At 55.7% G+C, this 25,917-nt stretch overlaps 1 protein-coding gene across 1 annotated transcript; it reads left to right on the top strand.

The window, feature by feature from the left end:
• The first annotated feature begins 1,026 nt into the window (after nucleotides 1-1,026).
• Nucleotides 1,027-10,893, top strand: NENF (neudesin neurotrophic factor). Its single transcript, XM_037027608.1, has 4 exons — nucleotides 1,027-1,278; nucleotides 8,573-8,633; nucleotides 9,349-9,452; nucleotides 10,360-10,893. The coding sequence occupies exons 1-4, from the start codon at nucleotides 1,099-1,101 to the stop codon at nucleotides 10,534-10,536; spliced, it is 522 nt and encodes a 173-aa protein (XP_036883503.1). The 5' UTR covers nucleotides 1,027-1,098; the 3' UTR covers nucleotides 10,537-10,893.
• Nucleotides 10,894-25,917: the final 15,024 nt, after the last annotated feature.

Raw genomic sequence — 25,917 nt, 5'->3', positions numbered from 1 at the left:
TGCGGTGCTCCCTGCTTCAATCTACTCTCAACACAACAGCTACAGTCATTCTGCTAACATTCTAACTAATTCCTCTGCTCCATTCACTCAGCATAAAAGCCAAAGTTTAAAAAATAAGATGTGAGGCCCCGTGAAATCTGGCCCCCTCCTCCACCCCCTTGACTCTCTTAGCCCCTGATCTCCTACCCTTCTTCCCTCCTTGCTGCTCCTCCATCTAGCAGAGCAGTCTCCTTCCTCGGTATTTATGCACAAGACTTTCCCTTTCCACCGACCCTTCTCCGGGCCCCTCCCACCCCTCCCTTACATCTGTATACAAACACCACCTTTTCAGGGGGGCCTTCCCTGGCGAGACCATTTAAAGTTGCAACCCCAGTGCTCCCTGTTTCTTCGCCCTGTTTAATTCCTTCCCTAGTTTTTCGCTGCCACCCAACCTACTACTTCTTATCTCACCCCCAGAATGTTAGCTCCCTGCAGATCAGCCCTGATCCGGGAGATGCCCCCAAGGACTTCAGAAAATATGCGCTAAATAAGTTCCATGAAGGAAGCCTTGCACAAATATTAGTTATTATTATTTCAGTACAGATCTGTGCCTTGCCCTACCCTTTGCAAAAATCCCCTCGGGGGACCCGAAATTGAAACACAACTGGGAAGAAGGAAAAGAATCAGCCCGAAGCACCCGTGGATGATAAAGCTGAGGTCCTAGGAAATGCAGGGGTGGGCAAAAGTAGTTTACAGTGGTGAGTACGAGGAACAGTTCATTCTTGTATTATTATTATTTATTTGATTTATTCTTGTACGATTTTCCGCAGGAACAACTGCAGATCTCCTTTGGCTCACCGCTGCACACCTTCCCAGGTGCTGCGGTGTTGGGCTGTGTCATCCACGTACCCAGTCAAGGACCTACTGTAACCTACATCGCTCTTGGGCTCAACCTGGAGTCCGCAGTTCGGAGTCAGGGTTCTGACCCTGGTTCTTGTTTCCCGCGGCGCGGCCCAGGCTGACTCCAGCTCCGGGCTGCGGGCGCGCGCGGGGCGGGGTTCCGGCCGGGGGCGTGAGCTCGCCGTCCCGGCCGCCCAGGCCCGGCTCCGAGTGCTCAGCATGGTGGGACCCGCGCCTGGGCGGCTGCTGCGACCGCTGGCCACGCTTGCCCTGGCCTTGGCGCTGCTGGCCCCCGGGCCGCCCGCAGTCCGGGCCGGGCAGACGCCGCGCCCCGCCGAGCGGGGTCCCCCAGTGCGGCTTTTCACCGAGGAGGAGCTGGCCGGCTACGGCGGAGAGGAGGTAGGCGGGGGAGCGCGGGACCAGGGATCCGGGGCCGTCCGCTCTCGAAGGGAGGGAGTCCGGGACCCAAAGGCCGCCCACGCGGAGCGAGGAGGCCTGGGCCGGGGCGGGCGCCCCCTCCCGGAGCCCGGGCGCGGAGCGGGGCTCCAGGACGGCCGGCCCTGTTCTCTCCAGGCCCCAATGGCCGCCCAGAAATAAGGGAAGCCCTCAGCAGTTGGGGCGCCCTGCATCCCCCTTCACCAGAAGAGGGGCCTGCCTACCCCGCACTTCCCTCCGTCTTCCCTCGAAGAGGCGACTCGAGCTGCTCCCTTGAGTCGCATTTGGGATGGTGATCTGTAAGGAACCTCAGAACTTTTTTCGTTGCAAGTTTTCATCAAGCTGGGGCCAGAGACTTCTGCCTCTTCTTTGGGGGAGTGGCAGGGGAGGGAGGCAGGGGAGCCAAGCCTGTTCCTGGGTGGGGCGGGGACTGGGGCTCGCGCACGGGGGATCCAGGCCTTCCCTACTCCTCGTTTTCCTGCCTCTCTACCCGAGGCCTCCTCTGCAGCTGGTGCCTCAACCCTGCTTTTCCTACCTGTGCCCTTGGGACTGAGCAGGAACTGGGAGGGGCAGAGGGGGGAGGGGAAAGACAGATTTCCCCCAACATACCCACGTCCGCCAGTAGTTTGGAGGTGTCTAGGAAACACCTCACAATCACCTTGTCCATTTGGGTTGAGGGGGACCCCCCGCGAGATGGCTTCCAAGCGCGGGAACTAGAGGCTGCACAGGAGAAGGGCCTAGGAGCCGAGGGGCGCCAGTTTGGTGGGGAGATCACGGCACCATAGCATTTCAGAGTCGGTAAAAACCGACCTCCTGCTTTTGCACACGAGGAAACTCAGGCATGCCGAGACAGGACGGTAAGAAGGTAGGAAAATCCCTGGGCAGTGGAATGAGAAAACTGCGACAAGAAAACTAAACAAAACTAAACAGTTTGAGCAACTCACAGCTGGCTGTTGAATCCCAAGACCTCATCTCCCGGAACCGAGGACACTTGGGAGCCAGCGGGATCCTCCCTAGGCAGCGAATACAGAGCTTCGCTGGCCATGAAGCACAGGTGTCCCGGGAGGAGAGGAATGGGGAGATGACACCAGAACAGAGGGAGCGAGCGTGGGGAGAAGCCACAGGACTCTCCTTTCAGCTGCCCCCAGGGATTTCCCCTCCCAAATCCCCACGTTTCCCCTGTAGAAACTTGCTTCCGGAAGCTCAAGGGAAGGTGGATGTTAGGGTTACTTTACCCACCACCTTCTCAGATTGCTGACCCCTGACATTAATAAAAGTGCACTTACAATCCAATTCCTGTCTCTGCTTTTTGACCGAGTGGTGGCTGGCAGCACGAGCCCTGGTCTCGGCTGCCCTCCGGTTTCAATGCCACCCGTTAGTAGTAGAATGAGGAAGGGACCCAGTATTCTTTTGTTAAAACCCTCTGGCCAGGGCTCCCTCACCCCTAAGTTAGGTAGCCTTAGACAGGCTGGGTCTGAAGGGGACCTGGAAACCTGGCCCTTAGGCAGTGATGCTAGTTTGGGCACCATTATGAAGACAGGTTGGGTTAAAAGAAGCTTGAGTTAGTGGGAACGCAGAGGGAGGGAGGCAGGGATTGTGATAACATGTTAATGGATACTATCATTGGGGACAGCAGGGGACCAGCAGGTATAGAGCAGGAGTCCCCAACCCCCAGGCTACGGACCAGTACTGGCCACAACCTGTTAGGACCACGGCCACACAGCAGCAGGTGAGCTTGAGTGCGAAGCACTTGAATCATCCTGAGACCATCCCACCCCCCACCCCCAGCCCCTGGGTCCCTGGGAAAACTGTCTTCTTCAAAACCAGTCCCTGGAGCCAAAAAGGTTGGGGACCACTGGTCTGGAGTCGTGGAATCTGTGCAAAAGAAGGGACTCAGCAGGCTCGCTGTCCTCCGGAGGGCCTGCTGGCAGGAGCAGCTCCTGGCTGGTGCCTGGGTTTCTGGGTGCTCCTCACCCCCCTTTTCAGGTGAGGGTGGCTCAGACTGGGCTCTCCATAGGAACAGTGTGTGTGTGTGTGTGTGTGTGTGTGTGTGTAGCTGCCAGGCGGGGAGGGCCTGTAAGGCTGGAGCACAGTGAAGACCTTGGGCTGGAGCCTCTCATGGGCTTTCCTGGGCAGAGACACGGCCCACGTGTTGCTGCATCTGTCTCTGGTGAGGAATGTGCCCTGTGGGAGCCCCACAGGGGGGAGAGCCAGTACAGACGTCTGCACACATCCTTCCAGACGGGTGGCTTTCCACTGGCGTGTGGTGAGAATTTCTAAAACGTGCAATACCTAACTGTTTAATCTGGCGTTGACCTCTATTCCCCTGGATTGTAAAGTAAAAAAAAAAAAAAAAAAAAAAAAGGCAACGGCCAGCACAACAATAACCATCTGGGGTGAATGAATCAAAATCATACCTAGTTTTTCGTCGAATCGGCAAAAATGATCATTTTTGGTGTGCCGCAGAATTTTAGTAATCAGTGTGTGTGCGCCGTGAGATGCAAATCGCTGTTCTAGACTCCATTTCCCTGGTGCTAGGCCGCGTGTCCTCACTCCTCACTGTGGCAAATCCTACTCTGACTGCCACCTTATGCTGAGTCCTGAGCCCTTCTAGGGACTCTCCAAACGTGGGGTTCACCTTGGGCCCCCCTGCACAGAACCCAGAGGAAGAGAGAGAGTTCAGAGTTCGGTGTGGAGGGTGCCAGCAGCAGCAGTCCCAGGGGCTGCAGGAAAGATCTTTGGTTTTTTAAGTTGCTGTAATTGATGGCTGCTTAACTGAGGGAAGGAGAGAAAGGTGCTTGAGATGGAAACAGGGTAAGGAAACAATGTTTGGGGTTTGGAGCCCGTGGGGCGTCTGTAGGCAGAGAGAGGAAGAGGAAGGGAGGAGGGGGCAGTCGAAGCCGGGTTGTGTGATCACGGCAGGTCTAAAATCCGTGGGGCGGGCTGCAGGAAGGGTGAGCGGAAACCCTGAGTGGAAACCCTGAGTGGGCTGATGCTGCAGCCCACTGGAGGGACGAATTTCTTCTTCCTCAGGGAAACCTCAACTCTGTCCTTCAGGCCCTTCAACTGCTACGAGCAGACCCACCCAGGTTATCCAGGACAGTCTCCCTCGCACGAAGTCAGCTGATTGTTGAAGTTAATCCCACCCACAAAGTACCTTCACAGCAGCACCGCCGTGCGTGCCTGGTTGAATAACCGGTCCCTGTACCCAGTCCACACCGACACGTCAAACTGGCCATCACAATCATTAAAAGAGTCCTCACTCTGTGTGGGGTTTAAATGAGACGGTGATATGCAAAGTATTTAGCGTAGGTCTGGTGCAGTCTTGGCATAGGAAGCCTGAAGAAATCTTCACTGCTGTTATTTTTACTAGCTTATTATTAAAGGTACGAGCAGGAGGCAGTATAACAGGCCCACCGTCCTTTATGCAGTTTGGAAATTGCATAAGCTCCGAAAGCCAGAAGGTTTCTTCCGACAAGTCATCTGACAGCAGAACTGCCCTGACCTGAACTCCGCTGGTGGTGGGACCTGGTCAGGGCTGATGCCAGTTTGTTCGTGGTCTCCGTTCATCCTGCTTAGCGTGAGTGCGTGAGCTCATGCTTTGCGGTGGGGGTATCGAGGTAGCTGACTGCGGGGTGCTGCCCTGGACCTTCTGCAGGTGGTGCGGCGTATGCCCCGTACTGCCTTTGTAGAATCTGACAGATTCTGAATTCCCCAACGCAGCCGACCCCCAGGTGTTTCCGGGATGGGATCGTGGACCTGTGTACCAGGGCTTTCTGCAACATCTAGCAATGAATGTCTTGCTTCTAATGTAGACTTTTTGTCGAAGGCGAAAGATTTATACGATCCACAGAGAAACCCGAGTATTAACTGTGGCCTTTTTGGATGAGAGCCAAGGCAGACGGCCCCGCATGCAATGTCCTGCACCCCGCTGTGTGGCTTGGGCCACACAGAGCTCGGGCACCCATGTGGGGATGCCTCATGTCTCCAGTGGAAGCTTAGGATCATGTACTTTGAAAGATGGGGATCCTGGCTGCTGTGCCTTCACGGAGCGGTAGAGTGTCCCCGGCCTTCCACCCGAGGCCCTGACCCAGTTTCCTCCATTGGGGACTTTTAGGTCCTCAGAGTATCCACAGCGTGGCTCCTAGGGTCTCTCACACACAGGAGTATGAAAATAGCTATTCTCGTCCTTCTGACATATATGAGTCCTCATAATACCTCCTGAAAATCCAGCATCCGTGGTGCCTCCTCAGAGCCCGTTCTCCCGGAAGGTGCCTGTGCCCAGCCACCAGCACCCCTGGGAACCTGTGCCCAGGGGGGAACGGGAGCACATCGTCTCCCAGTTTTCTAAAACTTAACAGTAGTGAAGCATAGACTGTGCCTCCTCCCGAAGGAGCCTTCTGGGCAGACGCAGAGAATGCGGACGGGAAGGCTGCTGGACCGAGGCAGCTGAAGAGAAGGAGAACCCCCCTCTCTAATTGCACAGCAGGAGGACGCTCGCCGACGTGTGGCCGGGCGTCCCAGCCCCGCGTGCACAGCACCAGGCCAGCAGTTCCATGAACCTCCCCGCAGCAACGCTTACTCTCACTGTGCATGATGTTTTCTATTTCTGTTCTATTTAAATTTTTTTTCATTAAAAAACATCTGTTGATAAGTCAGTGCATTGATTCCATGATCCACTGATAGGTTACCAATGCCCATTGCAGTTTAAAAAGCCAAAACCCCAACACCCCCCCACCCCCCACCCCCCAGCCTTAGCCCCTTGGAGGGCCCAGCCCCTTCTGTGGAGGAAAAACCCCCACAGCAGTGGCCCCGCCTCCCAAGGAGACGCGTTGTCAGTGAGGGCCTTCTGCTCTGTCTCTGGTCCGGGAGCCTGCACCCAGGCTCCCGGCCCCACTCCCCCGGCTGTGGGAGAAGCCTTGCTTCCTTGCCCCCTTCTCCCCTGTCCCCTCGTCATGTTGGCCCACGGGGCCCTGCTCGGCCACAGGCCAGGAGGAAGACCAGCTGGTGAGAGAAGCCTGAGACCCAGAAGAAAGACGAAACCTGCCCTGGTTGAGCAGGTGGTTCTGCAGTCGCTTCCACCTGGGTCCCTGCGTTCTTTCTTTGTTGTCCTGGGTCTTTCAGATGAGTTTCCCAGGACACACCCCCCCCTCCAGGTCAGGTCCCCTTTGGTGAGACAGGCCAGGGAGTGGGCTGAGGCTTGAGTTCTGAGGCTCCGGGTTCCAGAACCTGCTCTCCTTTACCCGGGCCCTGTGACGCTGGGCCAATACATAGCCCCACTCGACAAGCAATTGGAGTTTAAGAACAAATAATCACAGTGAAGGGTAGGCAGTAAACCACCCCAGAGAAAAATGCAGCCTGCCAGCCTGTTAAGTGGTGCCAATTGAAATAAGACAAGGGCCCTGGCTGGCGTAGCTCAGTGGATTGAGCGTGGGCTGCGAACCAAAGGGTCGCCAGTTTGATTCCCAGTCAGGGCACACGTCTGGGTTGCAGGCCAGGTCCCCAGTGGGTGCCATGTAGGAGACAACCACACATTGATGTTTCTCTAACTCTCTCCCTCCCTTTCCCTGTCTAAAAATAAATAAAATCTTTTTAAAAATCTTTAAAAAAAGGTAAGATGAGGGAGGGCAGGCACCCACCACACCAACAGTGGCACGGGGTCTGTCTGTAGGAGCTGAGGAGGAAAGATCAGCCACCGCCCATCTGTGGGGCAGGCTGTGCCCCTGTTCCCCATATGTGCTTCCCTCAGCCTCTGTGGGATCGGCAGGCATTGTCCCCACCTGTCACCAACAGGGAGAGAAACGGAGGCCTGAGAAGTTATTTGACGGCAGTGAGATCTGCTGCCTTCGTGTGGTTGCTTAACTTCTCTGAGCCCTGGATTCTGTTAAACGTGGTCCTGAAAACACTTGACCTTAAGCTCCATGAGGGCAAGAACCCGAAGGTCCACCCCAGAGAAGGTCAAGCAGCGTTTGGGGAATTTCTTGGAAATTCTGAAATTATTTTTAAAAAGATTTTATTTATTTTATTTTTAGACAGAGAGGAAGGGAGGGAAAGAGAGAGGGAGAGAGACATCAATGTGTAGTTGCCTTTCACTCGTCCCCTTCTGGGGACCCAGCCCACAACCGAGGCATGCGCCTTGACTGGGAATCGAACCTGCGACATTTTGGTTCACAGGCTGGTGCTCACTCCACTGAGCCGCGCCAGCCAGAAGATTCTGACATTCTGACACACCCAGTTGTGACTCCCACCCTCACCCGGCCTGTGAGCCCCCTGGCTGGTGTCTCTGGACTCGAACGGGGCACAAAGGGAAGGCCAGGTCCCGGGTCCCCTAGAACTGGCAGTCACCCCGACCTGAGCCCGACTTCATGGACGTCAGAAAATCCGTGCCATGTGCCATCTGCTCTTGCGTTACTCCTTTTGGGGAAGAAATAAGGTAATGTTGTATACCCACGAAACTAGCAAAATATAAAGTATAAAATTCCTTAGAACGGCGGGGCAACAGCATGTCTTGTATTTTTCTAGCGCGGTAAATTGTTTTTTTGAGGGGCAAACTGGTGAAACACAAAAGGTGATTACATCGTTCATATGACTTTCGCCCAGGAAGTCCACATGTTGAAAGGCCTCAAGGAAGTAACGCTCCAAATTAGAAAGTAACTTTAGAAAGACATCCAGAATGCTGCTGTCGGTAGTTGTAAGAAATTGGAAGCAATCTGAATGCCCAAAAGAGCAGAATAGCTAAACAAACAGGAACGTGGGATCACTAATGGAAAATACGGCTGTGTAAGGGACAAGCATTTTGGTTGTTTCTGTGCATGAAAATGTCTGCACGAAGTGATGTTACCTAGGAGAAGCAACATATAAAATAGATCGTTTACCCCGATTCCATCCCTGTATGTACCTCGATGAAGATGAAGGAAAATGGGCAACGACAGATAATCATTTGACCTTCCTTTGAATTTTTTTCTACATAGAGTTGCTTCAGTTCTTGATATATATATATATCAAGACATATATATATATATATATATATATATATATATATATCAAGGACAGTATTAAAAGGACAGTATAGCTGTGGGCTGCCACGGCGTTTGACTTTCCCAGATTTGCGTGAGTGGGCGTGACGCAGTGCGCCCCAGGAGCTCCAGGAAGGGGGCTCCCTGCACAGCCCCCGCGGAAGGAGAGTTCAGTGACTCAGCCCTAAAAGCCCGGCTCTCCTCCTCCTCCTCCTCCTCACAGCCTCTCTCCTGCTTTCCAGGAAGATCGGCCCATCTACCTGGCCGTGAAGGGCGTGGTGTTCGATGTCACTTCTGGGAAGGGTAAGTGGCTTGGCTGTCCACGTCCTTATTTCTGGGGAGCTGGGCAGCCCGGGTGGGCCCTGGGCGGGGGGAGGGGAGGGGGGAGCTCCGGGCGAGTCCCCCGCCCTGTCCCTCCCAGGACGGAGTGAACGGCCTCTGCCCCAGCTGCGCTGCAGCAGTTTCCCTGATGAGGTCTTGCTCCTGCTGGAGAGCCTTCCCGGGCTCCTGTTTCCTGTGGAGTCAAACTCAGATCTGAGGATTGACCCTCCTTGAAGAAGCAGTGAGAGGAGAAGAGTTGGGATCACACAACATTATAGAACATTCTGACGCTGTTTCATGATCTCCCGACCCGTAACTACAAACGACCCTACAGTGGATCCCTGTTTGTCTGATACCGAACAAAAGACAGTGAACGGAAACAAAGTTAGCTCCTAACAACATTGAAGAAAACGAAACATTTTTCTTGTTTGGATTTTAGATAGTTTTAAGAGATTAAAAAAGTTATTTAAAAAAATCACCTCTCAGCCCAGCACGTGCAACTTACTCCATGTTCTATATCAGTGGGATCCAGCCCGGTGGCTGGGGGCTTATTGGACTTCGGGTCTCCGCTGCCCTCCTCTCCTTGGCCGGGAGCCTCTTTCAGGACCAGGCGGGATCTCAGACCCCCACCCCTACGTCCAGGCTCCTGGCTGCTCTCACATCCACGCTCATGTTCCGTTCCTTCCACCCACTGCAGAGTTTTATGGACGAGGAGCCCCTTACAACGCCCTGGCTGGGAAGGACGCCACCAGAGGGGTAGCCAAGATGTCACTGGATCCTGCAGACCTCACTCATGACACTGTGAGCCAGATTATGTGCCTTTGTCAGATGTTCCACCCCTGCCCCGCCCCCACCACGGCCCTGGCCTTTTTGACCTCTGGGCAATAGTCCTCACTAGCCTCGTTACGTTCCAGTTCACTTGGCGTGGCGGCCAGCTGTTTTCTCGAAATAGAAATCCTCCGGTGCCACGCCTAGTCAGAAACCTTCCCTGGCTCCCCAGGGTCAAGTCCAAACTCTTGTGAACTTGTGATCCGGTTCTGTGAGCTTCACAGTTTGGCCCCAACCTGCTGTGGCAGCCCTGTCCCCCTCCCAGTCTGCACCTGCCACCCCTGCCTCTCACGGATCTGCCACAGTCTCTGAGTCCACTCCCTGGGCCGCTCTCGGTAGCTCAGGGGATGAACGGGACCGAGAAGCCACGTGTCCCCAGCACTCATATGCCTGCGGAGGAGAAAAAAGCAGCGACTAAAACCATGCCAGTGTCTGTGTAATCCCAACGAAAGGCTGGCATTCACCCCAGCTGTGTTCAGATGAGTCAAACTCTTAAGCCGCAACATTACAGCAACAAATTAAGGAATTAGGGTGGAGGAGGGCGTAGAGATCTGTAATGGGAGGAGTGTGGAGAGCGGTGGGGTCCGTCAGTGCACCCCTATCCTGTCCCAGGCCGGGTGTTCTCTGGCGTCTGAAACCCCCACGTCTGTCAACCCCCACCGCAGCAAACACAATGGTCATTGCCCGCCCCCATCCTCCCCACCCCACTGGATTACTTCTTAAAAAGTCAATTGTCCGTCATTTGGCTTGCTGAGATGTCTTTTTTCCTTGCACTAGGTGTGTGCAGATAGTGTAGGGCAGGGCTGGTGAGAGGCTGTGCCGAGCACAGTTCCCTCATCTCATCCCCGCCACCCTGTGTTTCTTGGGTTTTTCTCTCAAGACGGGCCTCACGGCCAAGGAGCTGAAGTCCCTGGACGATGTCTTCACCAAGGTGTACAAAGCCAAATACCCCATCGTCGGCTACACGGCCCGGAGAATTCTCAACGAGGACGGCAGCCCCAACCTGGACTTCAAGCCCGAGGACCAGCCCCATTTTGACCTGAAGGATGAGTTCTGACGTTTTGCCTGTGGGAGCAGGCCCTTGGGAGGGCGCGGCCAGGAGACGCTCCTGGGCGAAATCCGCAGAATGGGCCGCCTGGGTCTCTGGCCACCCAGGTCTGAATAAAGCAGGCGTTTAGCCTGGGGCGCCAGAGGCATGTTGTTGTCTGTGGTCAAGTGCTCTGTCCACTTGGGGATCTGCCCCCGCACCAGCCGGGTGGTCAGACCATCTCCTACGGTCAGCATGGCCCCTCTGGGTGGTTAAATTACAAGTGACTTATTTCTTCCTTGTATTTTTCAGTACTTGCCAGATTTCCTACTGGAACTATGTTTGCTTTAGAATAAGCACAGAAATAAACTTATTTTTACAAAAGGAGAATTCTTCCCCACATGCCCTCTCCTTGGAACTGCATGGCCAACGCTATAAGGGTGGCACCGGTGCAGGGCCTGTGCCGTCTGTCCTCTCTCCCCACCACACATCCTCGCCTTCGAGGGGCCCGACAGCAGAGGCTGCCCGTGCGCTGCGGCAGAGCCCCTGGGTGTAGGTGGAGCGTCCGAGAAAGGGAAAGGGAGACAGTACAGGGGCTGGCTTCCCACCGCAACCAGGAGAGAGGGGCAGTGTGAACTGGCCTCAGGCGCATCTGTAGCGGGAAAGTGGTGAGGAGGGCTGGGGTCCAGCGTGGGCAGAGCCTGGAGTGGAGGTCACCCCAAGGGCGGTGAAGGACATCCAACACACTGGACCGGGGTCAGATTTCATAAGGAAACCCCTTCCGAGAGGGGATTTTCTCGTTTAATGGCCATTTGGCAATGTCTGGACATACGGTCACATTGTTGGGTGTCTCGACTATGGAATACTGCTGGGGTCTAGTGTCCAGGATGTTGCTAAACATCCCGCAGCGCACAGGACAGCTGTCCACAACAGGCAATCGTGTGGTCCCCGATGTCAGTTGTGCTAGGGTTGACAGACCCTGCATTATAGGCTCCCGGAGATTTTACAGCAGGGATGAGTTTCTTTGACACAAAACTGTCTTTCATTAAAATAAGTGGCAGCTACTCCCAAGAGAGACTTTGTACATTAAGCAGCAGAATCTCCTCGAGATTCAGAAGGCTGATTCCTGGGCCCCGGGTATTTCTAGAACACGGCCTTCAAACTGCATTTTTTGATGAACTCCTGGGAGACCGTGATATAGATGGGCCCGGGTGTACTTTGAGAAAGGCCACCTCCTGCCTTACCTGTCCCCTCAGGGAGAACTTGCAGAGGACTGGGTGTGACTGCTGCTTCAGTCTTTGGCGTGTCCAGACTAGAGGGTCTAACAGTGGGCCCCTGGGCCCCACCCACGAAGCTGGGAGCTTGACGGCCATCCAGGACGACTGGGCCTGGACTCATCAAACAGGACTCTGTCCTGGAATTCCGGTCACAGTTTCCAGGTGGCCGAGGTGGTCCGTCCTGGGACGTTTCCTGCCCCCAACAAACAGAAGTGCTGGGGACACCCAAGAGATGACTCGCTGTAGTGTCACGCACTTCCTGCGTCACCCGGCCGTGTCTGGGCTAGGATTCCACTCCTCTGGGCCCCATCTCTGCAGAGTGGGCAAGGTCTCTGAGTTCAGGACCCTGGGAACATTCCAGAACCACTGCGTTCCCTGCTCCCTGCTCCCTGCCTCACCCCTATCAAAGCAACTTTCCCTCAGGACCTGGGGCTCCCCACTCCTGGGCCATCTGCCCCATTCCCTGCCCCCCCACATGTCAAAGGCTCCCTCCTACCCCCACCCCCCCCCCACCCCCCACCCCGCTTTCCCATCCCACCTCTTGCCCTGCAGCCCTACAAGGGGCTTTTCTGAATCCGTCTCTCTCTCTCGCTGGGAGATTCCAGGTCGGCCTTTCCCAGGGCCAAGCACACAAAATCCTGGGCAGCCCAGACAGGGCCCACACAGGGTGGGTGCAGCTCAGGGGAGGGGGCACGGGCTGGCCTGGGGGGTTACATCCTGTGAGTCTGCAGGACACAAAGAAACAGAGCCCTGGGGCCCCACAGCCTGCTGGCCCCTGCTCCACTCCCACATCTGCCTGTCCTGTTTGCTTTGCTTCAGAGGCTCGTATTTCCTCCTCACGAGACTCAGTCTAGACAACCCTCTGCCAGGGAGCCTTCCCCGCCCCTGAGGTTGCCTGCAGCTTATACTCGCTTCGCTGGAACTGCCCCTTTAGGAGCCTGTCCCCACCCAAACAGGAGAGCTCTCAAGGTCCAGCACAGACATCTAGGGCGGCCGACCTTTCCGGACTTCCCAGGTTTTGCCACGGAAGCCCTGCATCCCAGAAAACCCCTCAGTCCCAGGCAAACCCGGGGAACCGCACCTGTGGCTGAAGCAAGACCTCCTCTCAGCGGAGGGGCCCCAGGCACTGTGGGGGGGCCATGGGCCACCCCGGTTGTGACGAAGAAAGGCACTATTGTTCTAATGGAAAGGGCGTGGGGGAGTGGAAGGAGGGTGGATTCCTAACCAACCCCCATACAAGTTCACCCCAACCTCTCAGAGCAGAAGCTCAATGCCTGGTGCACAGCAGGTGCCCAGGGCACTGGGGAGTTGTTCATGTCTGTGTAACTTGTGAAGTCCTTCCCCAGGTCTAGGTTCCTGTTGCAAGGTGCAGCCCCACCCTCCAGAGCCTTCCTTAGGGGCAGAAGGGTGCCTCCTGCTTCCTGTTCCCTGCTGATCAGTATAATCCTGTCCCTGCTCCCTAGGCCTGCAGCTGCACAGGGCCACACCCCCCTCTACCCTGCCCCAATCACAGGCAAGAAGAGGCGTAAAGGCAGGAAATGAGCCATGCAACGGGGAACCTGTTCTCCATCTAAAAAGTAAGACCACAGAGGACAGAATGTCCCAGACGGGTAAGCAGCAGCACTGAGCCACCTCCAGAGAGCAAGGCAAAAGGGCCTGACCAGCAACCCAGGTCCTAGAGGTGGGGGCCCGGAAGGCAGGAGTCCCAGCCTCAAGGCTTCCCCAGACCCAAGTCCCAGCCTGATCCCCATGGACAGGAGACGCCTGGACTGACACCTCACATCCTTCTCAGGCACCCTTTGCTTCCAGGAGAAAAACGGAGGGTTGGACTCGAGCAGCCTCACCCCCTGCCTTGGCTTCCTCCCAAAGTCTGCCCCTCCAGGCCCCAGTCTCCAGCAAGCACGGCCTGCCAGGGCACTGTCAGTTCCTGAGATGCTCTGCCTCCCACCAGAGCTGGGAATCCCTGCCCAGAGCCCAGGCTCCGCCAGGCAGTGGGGGCCCGGGCCAGGCCCTCCCCACAGATCCCTGTGATTGACCCCAGAGATCACCTGCGGGGCCCAGATTGGCTGGCCGTGCTCGGAAGAATGGCGGCTTTCAGGGCATAAAGCCCTTGCTCAGGGAGGCCAAAATCTGCACAGGCTTTTCTGGAGAGGCGGGCCAGCCTGCTGGAAATCCATGGCTGAGGTTGGCCAAGCAGGCCTCCGTCCAGGACATCAGATGTAGTCACTGCCTGGAGAATTTAACCCTCGATGTGTTGCTCATCTTGTATGCTCCGTCCCGCAGCCTGTCAGCCCAGGGCACACAGTCTCCGGGCCAGGTTCAGCCTTCTCCCCCGGGCTCTGCCAAGCCAGAAGTCCTGAGCCACTCTGGGGCATCCCCGCCAGGCAAAGGCACGGAGTTAACATCCCCGTAGCAACCTCCACCAATAGCGGCTGGAGCCAGCAAACCAATCCCACATCCTGACGCTTGCTCTACAGGCTCCTGAGGGTCGCATGTGCTGCTGAGCCCCCTCTGCACAGCGGTCGGTGGTTCAGGAATGCACCTTAAACTGGCCAAGCTTCCTTCCCAGTCCCCACACGTGACCCCGGNAAGCAGGCCTCCGTCCAGGACATCACATGTAGTCACTGCCTGGAGAATTTAACCCTCGATGTGTTGCTCATCTTGTACGCTCCGTCCCGCAGCCTGTCAGCCCAGGGCACACAGTCTCTGGGCCAGGTTCAGCCTTCTCCCCCGGGCTCTGCCAAGCCAGAAGTCCTGCGCCACTCTGGGCCATCCAGACAGGCAAAGGCACGGAGTTAACGTCCCCGTAGCAACCTCCACCAATAACGGCTGGAGCCAGCAAACTAATCCCACATCCTGACGCTTGCTCTACAGGCTCCTGAGGGTCGCATGTGCTGCTGAGCCCCCTCTGCACAGCGGTCGGTGGTTCAGGAATGCACCTTAAACTGGCCAAGCTTCCTTCCCAGTCCCCACACGTGACCCCGGCATCATTTCCCAGATGTGCGTCCCTGCACTCACGCCACTACCCCACTGTCTGCTTTTGGGGAGAACCCAGGTTAAGTGGGTCTACAAATTCACCTCCTCAGCGATGGTGAGAAGTAACGCAGCTCCCCTGACGGCCTCTCCCTCCAACTGCACAGACTCTCTGAGTCCCAGGGGTCCGGAAGAGTCTCCCCCAGCCCCAAGGGCAACGGGGTAAGCCACCCCACTCTGCCTGGGGCGCTGCCTTGTTGCCAGAGGCCTGACATCACGTGTGCTGTGATGCACCCACGTGGTGCAGCTTGTCCCACCCCCAGCTCCACAAGAGGGTCTGGGTCCCTGCCCAGCTGTCCCGTCCCCTGGGGCTGGGCCCTGCCCCACATTCCAGAAGTTAAGTGACTTTAGTTCCAGAAGGTGCTGTCCTCCCCATTTCCCCTGGGCCCTCGCACATGCCGTTCCCTCTGCATGCCATGCTCTTCCTCCTTGCCCACACCTCCTGTAACACCTTACCTTGGCTTAGATACCACCTCATCAAGGACACTTCGCTGGACAGCCTCATGCCAAGAGGGCACCCCGCAGCCCTTTGTGCTGACCCCTCTGCTCTGTAACTACAGTTTACTGCGTCCACCTTCCCACCCGCTGGGGTGGGCTTGCCCTCTTCTCAGCTGTCTCTGCACCACCTGGCACAATGCCCAGCGCCTCCTGTGTTTGGTTGAATGAATGAATGAATGAATGGACTCATGCTCCCACACCCAGGTCAGCCTTCTCCTCCGTGGCCTCGTCCTATCCCCTCTCTCGGGGCTGTGAGTCCGCATCCCAGATTTCTTCCTGGGACATCAGCCCCGTCCGCTGGGCATCACTTTCAGGATCACTGCTGGACTTACCACACGGAGCCTTTCCAGAGCCTTGTCATATGGAGAACATATGAAAATAGAAGGTGGTTCCCCTGGCAACCAGCACAGCAGATGGTAAGCAGCGTGAATGGTCTGGGGAAGCCTTGAGGCTGGGAGGAAGGGAGGCCCTGCCTCTCCTCTCCTGGCTTCCAGGGGCGGGCGGGGGGGTACCCGCTCTGAGCCTGCTCAGACTTCATCCCTGTCAGCCCCTGTACTGCTGCCTCTCCCCTCCCAGAGGTCACTCCTCTGGCTGCCTGGCCCTGTCCAGTGCCTCACTTCAGGGGCCACCAGCCCGAGACTCAGCCTTGCTGTCAGAGGCCTAATGTTGGTGTGCCTGGTGTGCCGAGCGGGTCCCAGACAGCCCCTGGACTGCCTGGGTCTCCGTCCAGGTCTTCAGTGGCCCTGGTCTGGGCCCTCCCCTCTGCAGCCAGGCCCAGGGTCTTGTTCTTCCAACCCTCCCCCACGACTCAGTCTCAGCCGTGCCTGAGACCCTGCTCTTCTCACTGCCTGACTCCCCTCCAGGATAACTAGGAGGCTAGAGGCTCCCAGGCTGAGGTTTGGGGGCCCCTGGGGTGTAGGAGTCAGGGCGGGGTGGTGGAGGGTGCAGGGAAAGAACTGAAGAGCACTGAAGAGAACTGCCAACAGGGGGAGCCAGAGTGAGCTCTATGCAGTTGGAGGTCAGCTGGGCTCTCAGAACCAGGCCTGGGAAACCTGAGGCTGAGACGGGAGGTCCGAGCAGGAGCCTGGAGTGAAAGCCAAGGTGCCCCACTGGTGATTGGTGAGTGTGGCCCTAGCTGGAGCTGGCCTGGTCACCATGCTCCCGCTGTCTTCTGTGTGTGAGCGGGACTTTTGCTCCACTCTCATCCCCCACTTCCTGGGATCTTGAGTTTGCTGTATCTTCCTGGCTGTGAGCAGGCCCACCCTGTACTCGTCTCCCAGCCAAACGCTGCTTCCTGCCTCCTCCACCCACTGACCCCACTAGTTGGTGTTGCTGCAGCCCAGGGGGCCCCTTGTCTACGTCCACTGCTGTGCCAACGATGGTTTCAGTTGGGGCACTTCACTGAGCTGGGCATGAGCCTTGTGCCGACACTCAGTGTTTGTTCCTTCATGGGGTTCTCTGCAGGGAGGCACTAACATGTTACAGGTGACAACCTGGGTCTCAGGAAGGGTAAGTAACTTGCCAGGAAAACTGTGCGGTTCTCGGCCAATAGGTCCTAGAACTGGGCTCCAGTGTGGGTCTTACTCCCCCCCACCCCCGCACCCCCTGTGTTCTTTCTACTCTGCCGCATTGCACCTGAAGATGGAGTCCGCTAGGGGAGGCCTACTCCAGGGCGGGAGTTAGGGCGCAGCATGCCGGGTGGGCACAGACTCAAATCCCTAACCTTCTCTTGAAAGAGACTCTTTTGGACAGAGGATGTGCGATGGGGTTCAGGGAGCTGAGCCCCAGAGGGAGGTGGTGTGATCCGGGCCCACCTGTGGGAGCTCGCAGCCCGGTGGTGGCAGCTGCAAGTCACCCCAAGGACAGGAGAGGCTAGAGGTGGCCACGGGGCTAGCCCGGCCTCCTGGAGGACAGCCATGCAGTGGCGGGGCTGCCTGGGCCCATCTCCCCCATGTTCTCAGTGCTGCTGCCCAAGACCCCGAGGTAAGGGTCTGACCTCAGCACTGAGCAGCCTGTCGCTGCCTGGGTCCCTGGAATACATCTCTTGTCCCTGTTTGAGCCCCCTCTCTCCCCCTTTCCTGTTTAGCCACAACCCTCCCCTGATCTGTATCGCTCCACACTCTCACCATTCCCCCAAAGCTCAGGCAGTTTCCTCCCAGGATTCATTAATTACACTGGATTTCACATATGCATCCAGCAACCAATCAGATGCACTTGGGGTGCCTACCATTTCTCTAGCACTGCACTAGGGCCTGGAGGAGGCAGGGAGGAGGCCAGGGAAGTAAATGCAAGAACTGTCCCTGCTCTTAAGGGGTCTCCAAGGAGGGGAGCAGTAAGTTGAGTTGCAAAGAATTTTCTCTAGGACCAGGAGCTGGTGATCTGCGCGGACCCCAGCCACAGGGTCCTGAGCAGGACAAGGCTGGGGCAGGAGACTGCTGAAGGATGTTGGGATTTTCATGGAAACTTCTGACCACTTCCGGACTTTCAGCCACACCTTTTATGGGACGATAGTGCCCCCTGGTGGTAGATGCGTGGAACTCTCCAGCGATTGTTTGGTAACGCCCAGAGGATAAAACTTCTCTTTTGGTTCCCATAGTTCCACAATGATACACTAACAGGAACAGCCAGGGGGCTTCCCAAAGGACGAAAGGCTGCACTGCTGAATTCTCGGGTTCTCCAGCCATCTGGGCTGCAGCGTGCAGAGCTGCCCTTCGGTCTCAGGTGCGGGTTCTCTTCCTCCGGACTTGATGAAAAGCTCCTCGGGCAGAGGCAGTGCGCTCTCTTTGCCGAGGGCCGAGCCTGGCATGGGCGGGAAGGCTGTGTGCGCATTGTGACGTGTTGGAAAGAACACTGGATCCAGGCTCAGGAGGCTTGGATGCTCACCCCGCGCCAGCCGCCAACCAGTGGTGAGATAATACTTTCAATAATAGCTACATTTATTCAGTGTCCACTGTGAGCCTGGCGTTGCAACTAATGAACTTCAGGCAGTTGTTGGCTTTGATCTTCACAATGAACCTCTGAGGTCGGGATGTTCTTATTTCCATTTCACAGGTGAAGAAATCGAGGTACAGAGGGGTTAAGTAACTTTCCCAGGCTCACACGGCTGTGCCCGAGTCAGGGCTCGAGCTTGAGTTTCTGGAGATGCGCTGTACTGCACTGAATTCCAGACCTAGAGGAACCAGAAACCAGGGGTAGGGCCCACGGACTGTGTCTTCGCAGGTTCGTTCCCCGGTGGCTGTGATGGAGTCTGTGGGGTTCCACCAGCTCTAACATCCAGTGAGCCCAGGGACTTCGGAGGGTCAGGAAGTGAAGTTGTGACAAGGGAGAAGCCTGGGTCAGGTCGTAATCCCCATGGGTGTGCCAGGTGCCACAGCAAAGCCGAAATGTCACAGAGGGCAGTCGGTTCTCCTGCCCACATCCCTTGATCTGGACCCGGTTTGTAGGAGCAGGGACCAGGTACCTCCCACAGCCTTCTTCCCGGAGTTTGTCATGCCACACACACCACTAATCATCATAGACTCATCACCCATCGATTTCTCACAACTCATCTAGAACCATTATATATATACATAGACACACATATACATATTTGGCCATGTAATGTGAAAAATAGAGACACTTATTGGAGATGATACAAGATACAAGAAACGTTGTACACAGGACAGTGACACCTCAGTCCCCTTCAAAGGAGGCACCTTGGGACCTCACACAGTTCTCCCAATCACCATCAGCTGCCCTGTTGTATTTTCCCGAATCTCATTGATGGTCTGAAATCTCTTCCCTTTCCAAGGTGATTTTAGTTTTGGGAAAAGCCAGAGGTCACAGGGTGCCAAATCTGGGCTGTAGGGGGGCTGAGCCACCTGAGTGATTTGATGTTTTGCCAAAAACCTCTGCCGTAGACATAATGCATGAGCGGGCGTGTTGTCACGATGAAGCCACCAGTCACCAGTTGCCCATAGCTGTGGCCTTCTGAACCATCCTGGTGCAGGAATATTCAAGCCTAATGCGAAATTTGATGCAGATTTGTTGCTCTCCTCACTCACTCATTTTGAATGTGATGGCCACACAGCAAACATGCACATTCGATGGTGCCTACCACCCCCACTGACTAGTACAGCGAAGTTGTCATTGTTCACACATGCGCATTCCAGTTCATTCTCCTTGGCTGCCAGGTTACATCGATGTCACACAAATCGTTCTCGTTATATTAACAATGGCTGGACTTCAATTCTGAGCTTCCTTTGGACAGAGGGTTTCAAACCAGGAGTTGTGTGGGGGTTTGGGGCAGGGGTGATCATGGGGCCTGGGGCTGGCAGTTCAGAATCAGTGACGGGCCTGCCAGCCCGGCCGTGAGGTTTGCTGCCTTAGCTCTGACATGCCACAGGTGGGACTCACAGTCCAGTCGGCCTGCAGTCCTGATGTGTCCGTGTCTCTGTGTCTGTGTGTGTGTCTGTGTGTGTGCACACATGTGCCCCAGAGCAGGCTCCAGCTCCAGCCCCCTGGTGCACACACGTCTTCCTTCTCATCTCCTGCCTGTGGTGCTGGGCTGGCCCTGGGCAGCTACTTCTGGCTTTGCTGGCTGCTCTGTTAGACTCTGCCAGTAGGAGGCGCTAGAAGAGGGCAGGCAAGGGGAGGTCGATGGGCATACCTCTTCCACCCGGCTGGCCTCACTACAGCGAAGCCCCGGGTTCCACTGGGTGTGGGCTCACAGAATTGGCACCCTGCCAGGGGGTGTTTCTGAAAACACCCCATGTTCCTCAGGCTCATTTTGCCCCTCTTCCCAATCTTTCAGAGCTCCCAGCTCAGCTGATTCTCAAGCACCTGGGACCTTGCACTTCCCCCAGCCATGCAAGTCTGGGGTAAAACTGTCAGGTGGAGAGGAGCTGACAGTCTTTCTCAGGCTTTGTGCCTGCCTCGGCCTCTAGGTGCCCTCTGGGGTTGTCCCAGAGGGCGTCCTACCAAGCTGGGAGCCAAGTCCTAGCCTCTCAGTTTCAACGCTGAGACAGTGTCTGCAGCAGCTGCCCTTGTGACTCCAAAGCCTGACAAGGTGACATGTTGGGGGCGGGGGGGAGGGGGGAGGTGCAGGGATGTTGCCCGTGAGGGGACAGTCCCCACAGAGTGCATGGCCCATTCTGCCCAGGGCCACATGTCAGTTCCCACAGTGGTGGCCCTGGGCTCCCCCGGTTTCACCAAGATTCTCGGGCAAGAAGGCTTCCTCAGGCACCAGCCTTCAGGGGCCAGCCAGAGGCCGACCTGAGTGGCCGACACCAGTGGTCCCCCAAGGTGTCCCTCCTCCTTTCTGTCCCCAGGTATGTTCTCATCATTTTTCACCAAGTCCATCTACCTTTTCTCTGGGGATGAGTTGTTTCTCAAGAGACCAGTGGACTCTTGGCATCCAATTGTAAGACATGTCTAGCCCTGGCCGGTGTAGCCCAGTGGATTGAGCGTGGGCCTGTGTACTAAGGGATTGCAGTTCGATTCCCAGTCAGGGCATATGCCTGGGTGGCGGGCCATTTCCCAGTGGGGGACACACAAGAGGCGACTGACTATACATTGATATTTCTCTCCCTCCTCTCCTTCCCTTCCCCTCTAAATAAATAAAATCTTTTTAAAAAACATGTCAAACATGTCTAAGTGTCAGAGTAAAACCCCACTGCCCACTGTGCACAGGTGTGGTCTTCATGCTGGGGGGGGGCACGCTACACATCACCTCCCAGTCACCTCCCAGTGGTGCCAGAGGTGGCTTCAAGATCGCCACCTGAACCTCCAGGCCCAGCAGGTCTCCCCTGGGTGCTTTGGGATGTCTCAGCAGTGGCCCCCACCCAGGCCCCACGCCAGAATCACCTGTGGAGCTTTGCAGGCCACAGATGCCAGGCCCAAGTCTAGCAGATCCTGATAAGCTTAGTCCGGCTGGGCCTGGACCTGTGTGAGTCTCATTATTGGTGGTGGTTGCGTCTGGCCTCTGTTAAGATAGTTAAGCAGTCACCAGGAACAATGAATGGGCAAACCCAGACCTAGGTTCCTGCCAGCCTCTGGACAGGAACATTCCATCGACTGATCCATGCGTGACCCGGTTTTAGTGTGCTTCTGTTTAAAGGCACCTCACTTATGTCTCGCTGACCCACCGACGCCGAGCCACGGCGCTGTAACTCGTGGCAGAACCAGGCTTGTCCAACGCTCCTCTCTGCCCCCGACGACCTCCGCAGCCCGCGCACGCGCAGGAACATCACCCGAACTTCAGCATCACCCTCGTGAAATCACCAACAAAAGGCACAAAAATCTGAAGAACACGGAGCCAACAAGGCCGTGAAAGAAACACTTGTTTCCAGCATGGGCTAAAGCAAGGAGGCAGGGTGTCGCCTGTGACCTCTGCTGAGAATGCTGGGTGAGGCGGCTCAGATTTTTGGCCGCCGCGCCTGTGTCCGCGAGGGACCGCGAAGGAGCCCTGGGCGCTGATGTGGGGGTCACGAGTTGTGGTGAGCAGGCGCATAGGAAATCTAAGAACAGTGATGCTCAACTGTGGCTTCGAAGCTCTGTTTGCCCAGAGATGTTCTGGGTCTTATGGCCCCCGGCAGCGAAGTGGGGGGGCAGTGATGATGGCGGGGGGCGCAGAGGACAGACTGATGGGCGAGGGGCTGCTCTGCGGGGGAGGTCAGAGAAGCACCCCGGACTGGAGCCCATGGAGGCCTCGAAGCCAGCTGAGCAGCCACAGCGGGTTCTGGCCTGTGACCTCTGCCCTCCTGCAGGACCCTAATGAATCTCGGCAGATCCTGGACTCCCACGCCTCTGCGAGCTGGGGGTTCAGGATTCCGAATTGGGTGTCCCCACCGAAATCATGTGTGGTGGGTCGGTCCTCAGCCTGGGTCACGGAGGCCCACTTCTCACTTAGGCAAGGTGGCGGCATCGGGGCCCAGGCCCAAGCCCTCACCATAGCTCCTCCTGCCTCACACGCCAGCGAGCTTCCTCGAGGGCTCAGGGCTTCAGGCTGTGAGAACAGGGGTCGCTCTGCTCCTCTGAGATCCTGAAATGAATGGGCTCCTCAAGGGTGGTCTCTGGTGCAGGGTGAGGACAGGTGTCCTGGGCAGGCAGGGGAGACAGCTGTCTTTTGGAAGTTGGGGTAACAGCCAGGGGTGCTGTTTTCAGTGGGGAAGGGGCGCAGCATCTGGGGGCGGGATGGATTGGGGAGTGGACAGGTCTGTGAGGACCGGTAGGGAGGGGGCGTTCTGCTGCCACACGCCCCCCTCCACTTGTGGCTGCTGTTTGGCGGACATCCTCTAAGGTCATGGGCACGGGCTGCAGGAGACCCCAGCAGCGCTGCAGAAGTTTCCGTGTTTGGGGTGGGGGTGGCCTACAGGTGGGTCCGTGGGAGGCCTGAAGCCCAGGCCAGACTCCACACACCTGTTAGCTCTCACCTCTGGGGCAGGGCCCCAGGCCCGTTGGGAACCCCTCTGCCTGCTTAGAGCTGACACACGACCGAGCACCCGCCCCTGCCTCAGACACTCTTGTTCGCCTGTCCCCTCCAGTCCAGCAGAAGGAGCAGCAGACACAGAGCCTGGATGGGGCCCAGAAGATAACACACCACTGAGAAATATGTAACCTTGTTTTTTATGTGCAAACAAAACTTATCTAGTGTATTTTTTAGGTAAGGCACCTCACAGCCTTCTTGAGCTTGGGAGCACCCTGGTTTGACCAGCCCCTTGCTCGACACCTGACAAAAAGGGTGGGGGCCTGACGCGGCCTGTTCTGAAGAGGGGTAAACAGGGCTCACAGTTCAGCCTCGTGAAGAGGGGTAAACAGGGCTCACAGTTCAGCCTCGTAGTTCCAGGAAGCTCTGAGCCCGAGGGGACGTGGGTCCTGCCAGGCCCAGGGCCTGTGGGATAAGGGCCTCAGGTGGTGGGTGGCCAGTGCAAACTCCCAGGTGCACAAGGGCTTTCCTGTGCTGGGAGGGAGGGGTGTGAGGGCTGGTGGCCCCAAAGCCGAGCTGGGGAAGGGGGCTCCAGGACTGGGCTCTCCACTCCAAGACTGAGAGTTGTTGCCTGCAGGGACTGGTGCCCGAGCCTATCCTCAGGGGAAGCTCAGGGCCCTGCCCTCCTTTCTGATTCACTGGGCTCCCCGCCACAGGGGTGAGAGCGCAGGCATCCCTTCTAGAAAGCCCTGGTCACTGGGCTATTGCAGCTCCAGGGAGGGGGAGGGGTCGGTTCTTACTCAGAACTGGTCAGGAACTGGGACATATGCGGACAGCTCCCTGAAGTCACCTCTCCAAAATTAATCGCATTGTCTCTTTATAAAGTGTTTGATATTAACAAGCTTGAAAAGTTCACTCAGTAAAATTATTCAGTTAAATACTCTTGGCTCTGGCCAGAATGGAGGTGTAGGTGGAAACACTGTACCTCCTCGCACAACCAAGTTTATGAACAACAAAGATTTAGAAACACAACCAAAACAGAGAAAATTGAACTGTACGGAAGTCCGACAACAACAAACCATTCATTCAGACTGGTAAGAGGGGCAGAGTCAGTGGCTGGTGGAGAGGGGTTGCACAGGAGAAAGTGACTGGACTGACCCAGGCGCGCAGGCGGCAGTTGGCAGATCCCAGTTGCGGGGTAGCAATGGGTGGACCCAGTGGGGGCGCAGGGCGGCTGGCTGACCGTGGTCACACATTCGCACGCAGATAAACCAGGCAAAGGAGCGAGCAGTGAGACGGACCGCTCAGGCTAGGGCCCCAGCGAGGGGAATGAAAGCCTACAAGCACCAATTGGGAAAACTTTTGAGGGTCGAGGTGCTGGGAGAGGCTCCCAGGCTCACAGAGAGTTCATTGGAGAGACCCACAGGGTTCTGGAGGGTGCACAAGACTCCAGACACCCAGGAACCGGCCCCAGAAAGGCCTATTTGCTTGCAGGAAGCAAGCAGCAGAGGAGACCGAAATGTGAGAGTGAGCGGAACAAACGCCATTGCCCCTCTCTGACCCCGCCCCCACATACAGAGTCACAACCCACTGACCTGGGTTGCCCTGCCCTGGTGAACACCTAAGGCTCAACCCCTCATACCTAACAGGCGCAAACAGACCAAAGCATTATGGCTCAAGAAGAACAGCTCAAAGCCCCAGAGCCAATACTCCTAAGCAACCAAGAGATAGCCAACCTATCAGATGCACAGTTCAAAATACTAGTGATCAGGATGCTCACAGAACTGGTTGATTTTAGTCACAAATTAGATGAAAAAATGAAGGCTACACTAAGTGAAATGAAGCAAAATGCACAGGGAACCAATAGTAATGGGAAGGAAACTGGGACTCAAATCAATCAAGTGGACCAGAAAAAGAAAAAAATGACCAAACAGAAAAATATGAAGAAGCAAGAATTCAAAAAAATGAGGAGACGCTTAGGAACCTCCAGGACATCTTTAAACGTCCCAACATCCAAATTATAGGGGTACCAGAAGGGGAAGAGGAACAGCAACAAGTGGAAAAGTTATTTGAACAAATAATAAAGGAGAACTTCCCTAATCTGGCTAAGAAAATAGACTTCCAGGAAGTCCAGGAAACTCAGAGAGTCCCCAAAAAGTTGGACCGAAGGAGAAACACACCAAGGCACATCATAATTACATTAGCCAAGACTAAAATGAAGGAGAGAATCCTAGAAGCAGCAAGGGATAAGGGGACAGTCACCTACAAAGGAGTACCCATCAGACCGTCAGCGGATTTCTCAAAAGGGACCTTACAGGCAACAAGGGGCTGGAAAGAAGTATTCCAAGTCATGAAATCCAAAGACCTACAGCCAAGATTGCTTTATCCAGCAAAGCTTTCATTTAGAATGGAAGGACAGATAAAGTGCTTCTCAGATAAGGTCAAGTTCAAGGAGTTCATCATCTCCAAGCCCTTATTACATGAAATGTTAAAGGGACTTATCTAAGAAAAAGAAGATGAAAAATATGAACAGTGAAAGGACAGCAAACTCACAGTTATTAACAACCACACCTAAAACAAAAGCAAACTAAGAGGACAGCTAGATCAGGAGTGGAGCCACAGAAATGGAGATCACATGGAGGGTTAGCAACAGGGGAGTGGGGGGAGGAGGGTGGGGAGAGGTACAGAGAATAAGTAGCATAGACGGTAGGTAGAAAATAGATGGGGGGAGGACAAGAATAGTAGGGGAAATATAGAATCTAGAGAACTTGTGACACATGAACGTGAACTAAAGGGGGAATGGGGGAGAGGATGTGCAGGGTGGAGGGGAATGAAAGGGGTAAACAGGACAACTGTAATGGCATAATCAATAAAACATATTTAAAAAATCTGCTGGAAAAAATAAATAAATACTCTTCATTGACGATTGTTTTTCTTTTCCTCCCTCAAGGACAAGAATTACCCAGCCAACCTGATTCATTCCCTCCCTCTCTCTTACCCTCCCTCCCTTCCTTCTTTCCTTCTTCATTTGTTTAACCTTAGCTGTGTGCCAGGGCCTGGGTCCGTGCTGGCTCCTCCCACCAGCAGATGCTATCCTCAGCCTGACAGGCATCATTTCTCCTCTTCCTCCTCTGGACACTCAGTCTATCTATGGTCCTGGCCCACTGTCTTGGGGTCCCAGGGGAAGAGAGAAGAATC

The sequence above is a fragment of the Sturnira hondurensis genome, unplaced genomic scaffold (assembly GCF_014824575.4).
Source record: "Sturnira hondurensis isolate 20B ecotype Veracruz unplaced genomic scaffold, ASM1482457v3 Scaffold0019216, whole genome shotgun sequence".
NCBI lineage: Eukaryota > Metazoa > Chordata > Mammalia > Chiroptera > Phyllostomidae > Sturnira > Sturnira hondurensis.
This window is presented reverse-complemented; position numbering and strand designations above follow the sequence as displayed.